This window comes from Cebus imitator, unplaced genomic scaffold (genome assembly GCF_001604975.1).
Source record: "Cebus imitator isolate Cc_AM_T3 unplaced genomic scaffold, Cebus_imitator-1.0 Scaffold1199, whole genome shotgun sequence".
Lineage (NCBI taxonomy): Eukaryota > Metazoa > Chordata > Mammalia > Primates > Cebidae > Cebus > Cebus imitator.
The window spans coordinates 24,265-28,303 of NW_016108514.1; the positions used below are offsets into that span (position 1 = coordinate 24,265).

Genomic DNA, 4,039 nt, shown 5'->3' on the forward strand with positions numbered 1-4,039 from the left:
ATTCTCCTGCCTCAGCCTCCCAAGTAGGTAGTTTGGACTACAGGTGTGCACCACCACGCCCAGCTGCTTTTTTGTCTTTTAGTAGAGACGGGGTTTCACCATGTTGGCCAGGATGGTCTCGATCTCCAGACCTCATGATCCACCCACCTCGGCCTCCCAAAGTGCTGGGATTACAGGCGTGAGCCACCGCGCCCGGCCTCTGTAAGTAATTTTTATAAACAACTTTACATGAAAGATCGCTATGTGATTGTGATTTTTTTGGCTTATAACTGGGAAGGAATTTAAAGAATTGAGTGACATTCCTCCAACAAAATTTCCCTTCCCATCTACTTATTTATGTAAGGTTTCATAGCACTTACATCATTAAAATGAAAAACAGGAATAGAATCTGTTCTGAATGTTATCACATTCAAATTACAAGTATGTTCATCCACTAACATGCAAGCCAATAATAAAAACTGTATCTCAGTCCAGAAAAAAATCTAATGCTCAGAGGCCTATAATTTTTTTAAAAAAGCTATCAATTTATATGCATACTTTTGTTGCAAAAAAATGATAGGACAATCAATAAAAGGCTTTCATGCATAAAGATATATTGGGGAAATGAATCGAATGGAAATTGGAAACCACGTAGAAAAAGGGATTTAATTTCTGACAAACAAAAGTGGCTTGGCATGAATTTTTTAAAAATTAGAGACCAGGTCTCACTGTTGTTCAAGGCTGGTCTTGAACTCCTGAACTCCAGCAATCCTCCAGCTTCAGCCTCCCAAAGTGCTGGGATTACAGGTGTGAGCCACTATGCCCAGCCAATGTCATCTTTAATTGCACGATTTGAGTATTAAAGTATCAAAAAGGTCAACATATGAGCAACTATATCCTTTGCAACTATTTAAATTTGTGACTAAAAATTTAGATGTGGCCAGGTGTGGTGGCTCATGCTCATAGTCCCAGCTCCTCAGGAGGCTGAGGCCAGAGGATCCCTTGAGCTCAGGAGTTTGAGGCTGCAGTGAGCCATGACTGCGCCACTGCATTCCAGCCTAGGCGACAGAGCAAGACTCCATCTCTACATTACAAAAAATAAAAACAAAAAAACGATGTCAGCTTAAAACTAGGCCAAGGGATATGTAGTTTAGAAAACTGCATTTAGCGGTATGGAGCAGAACATGTGAAAATGACTGATCTACTACCCAGCCATCCGACACCACTGTCTCCCTCTGCACATCTAACAGGTGCTCTGACCCCCTGGGCCCCACACAGAGCTCCTGTTGGTGTCCCCGGTCTACTCTTCTCCCAATCTTGTCAATCTCAAGAGGTGACACCACCTTCCCCCAGGTGCTGCTGCCCACATTCGAGTGCCAACCTTGGTTCTTGCCCTGACACCTGCTGCTGGCATCCTGCTGGCTCTCCTGATAAGGCAATATATGACAAGTCTGCTTTTCTCTGACTCCACAGCTACTGCCCTGGTCCAAGCCACCCTCTCCTTTCCCTCCCTTTCCTGAATGAAGCCATTCTCCACTATTCAGAGTTTCGGAAAATGCAGGCTGCTGCTCTCCTGCTTAAAGCCCTCCAGTGGCTTCCCAGCAAACTGCAAGAGAAGCAGAGATGCTGAACAGCGCCCCTCGAAGGCCCCGTGTGACCTGGCCCTGGAGACCTTTCTGCATTCACCATGCTTCTGCCATCTGGCTTTCCCTCTGCTCCCTAAACATCCCAAGCCTGGGCCTGCCTCCAGATGGCCATGGCCCCTGCTTGGGATGCGGTCTCCCACATCTGTGCACAGCTGACTCCTCATCACCTGAGATGCAGCTTAAGTATCACCTGTGCTGAGAGGCTGTCCCTGATCGGCCCCTGGTCAAGCTCTTACACTGTAGCCACCTCTTTCAGCATGGCACTACATAACACCTGCTCGCCTCTTCTTCACAATTTTTTCAAACTGTGAGAACATGTCAGCAGGCACAGAGTAGACTACATGGCTGTGCACTGAGAGCATCAGTGAGGCAGGGAGCCAGCTTTCTGATAGGAGCATCAATCTGGAAAATTATAGATTGCATTGTTTTCCGTTCAAAATGAAAACAGCTTAACGAGCCAGGCTCGGGGGCTCACGCCTGTAATCCCGGCACTTTGGGAGGCCGAGATAGGTGGGTCACGTGAGGTCAGGAGTTTGAGACCAGCCTGACCAAAGCAGTGAATCCCCGTCTCCACTAAAAACACAAAAATTAGTGCGTGGTGGCGCACGTCTGTAATCCCAACTACTTGGGAGGGTGAGGCAAGGGAATCGCCTGAACCTGGGAGGCAGAGGTTGCAGTGAGCCGAGATTGTGCCACTGCACTCCAGCCTTGGCGACAGTGCTGGACAACTGGTCTGGCAGAGTGTGGGGGAGCATGGGGAGCTGGCTGGGAGCACATCTCAACAGGGCTGCTGTCTGACTTCAGTCAACTGGCATCAGGAGGGAATGCCACCCTGTGGTGGAACTTCTTCCCATTTTTCAACAGAATCCAGAAATGTGTATTCTAATAAGATCTCCTGATTCTTTTTCTTTTTTGAGAGGGGGTCTTGCTGTCTAACAGGCTGGAATGCAGCAGTACACAGCAGCCTCAAAGTCCTGGTATCAAGCATCCTCCTGCCTCAGTGTCCCGAGTAGCTGGGACTGCAGGCTTGTGCAATCACACCTGTAATCTCCTGATTTTTAAATGCCGACAACTAATTTAAAAAAAATTTTAAATACTACTTATTCCAATTAAACTTATTGTAAATAAGTCCAGCTGGCCTGTGGTTTTCTGGCTAGAATCACTGAGGTACCCAGTGCTTTTCTGGCCTCTGCATCATGATGGCGGGAGACGGGCATCATCTTCTATGATGCACAGAGCTTCAGCATTCAAAGGGCTCACTGGCATTAACTCCTTCCTCTCGAGAGGGGTGTGCTTGTGTGCGTGTGCTTCAGATACTCCTTGCATTAGTATCACTCTGGGGAGAGACTGAGGCACAGATAAGCAGAATGGCTTCGCCTAAGGCACCAGCTCTAAGTATTGTTACTTTTGTGACTGTAGTGAGTGCAATATTTGCATCTCTATCATGTATGAGGCCCCTTTACGGTGAAGAGAAAACACCCTGCATTCTCTGTGGCTCCTCAACTGATGTGCCTCCGGGTGGTGGTAGAATTGGGCAGAGGGAGCTACTAGGGAGCCTGGGATGCTTCAGGCCCAGAGCCCTGGCTTCAGATGGCTCTAGGCTCAGAGGACCCACTATCTGTGGCCTTGGGCCTGCTGCCCTCAGCCAACTTTGAAAGGGTGCTCACAGATGAGTAGTCTATTCCGGCTCTCCTAGCACACCTAGAAGCCACCTTTCAGACTCTACCTGGCTACCTGCCTCCTGTTTCCCTGGAGATTTTTTCCCAGTCCTTTTGCTTTCAGAAATTGAAAGAAAAACTAGCACAGGCTGGGCCTCCTGTGTCCAGTGGGCCATGAATTATGAGAATCCCCAAGAGACACTACACACTCACCATGTTTTGTTCAGCCATAAAGCACTCGATGAAACGCTCAGGGTACTCTTTGTTGAATATCTCAGAAAAGGTAGAGTACTTGGTGTCGCCATCCAGCACAATGACTCTGTCGTTTGCATCGCCCAGCTTAGCCAGAGCCAAGCCACATGCTTTCCGAGTAGCTATCTAGAAGAAATAAAGAATCAGGTGGTAGAGTTTCTTCAAATGCATTTAGAAGGAATGACTACAGAAGGAAGGTACCATATTGTAGAATGACAAATTGTCATCTCTCTTGGAGAAAGTAGATTTGTGATTCACCAAAAATTTCCTTTAATGTCATAAACATGGATTGTTAGTCAATCTTAAACCCATGCTAAACGGCTGATGTGGCAAGCAGTTTTTCTCAAAGTGTGCTCTTTTTAGTTACCCCCATCCCAGGCCCCCACTTCTCAAGCAGGCGAATGCTCCACAGCTCTAGAGTGAGATTTCTGACATTACTAGTTCTTAGCATATTTTTCAAATTACTTGACTAGGCACTGTGCGACCCCTGGTTGTGGGACCCCA

General features: G+C 47.3%; 1 protein-coding gene across 2 annotated transcripts in view; it reads right to left on the reverse strand.

The window, feature by feature from the left end:
* The window catches only part of LOC108298918 (transketolase-like protein 1), a 15,867-nt gene extending 12,176 nt beyond the window's left edge, over positions 1–3,691 (reverse strand). Inside the window, exon 1 of one of the 2 annotated variants that reach the window (XM_017521422.2) lies at positions 3,497–3,680. In XM_017521422.2, the coding sequence (XP_017376911.1) occupies positions 3,497–3,514 (18 nt within the window). In that variant the 5' untranslated portion in view covers positions 3,515–3,680. Of the gene's footprint in view, positions 1–3,496 lie in introns of both variants that reach the window. The other variant, XM_037735912.1, reaches the window with a different exon arrangement.
* Between the last annotated feature and the right edge of the window lie 348 nt (positions 3,692–4,039).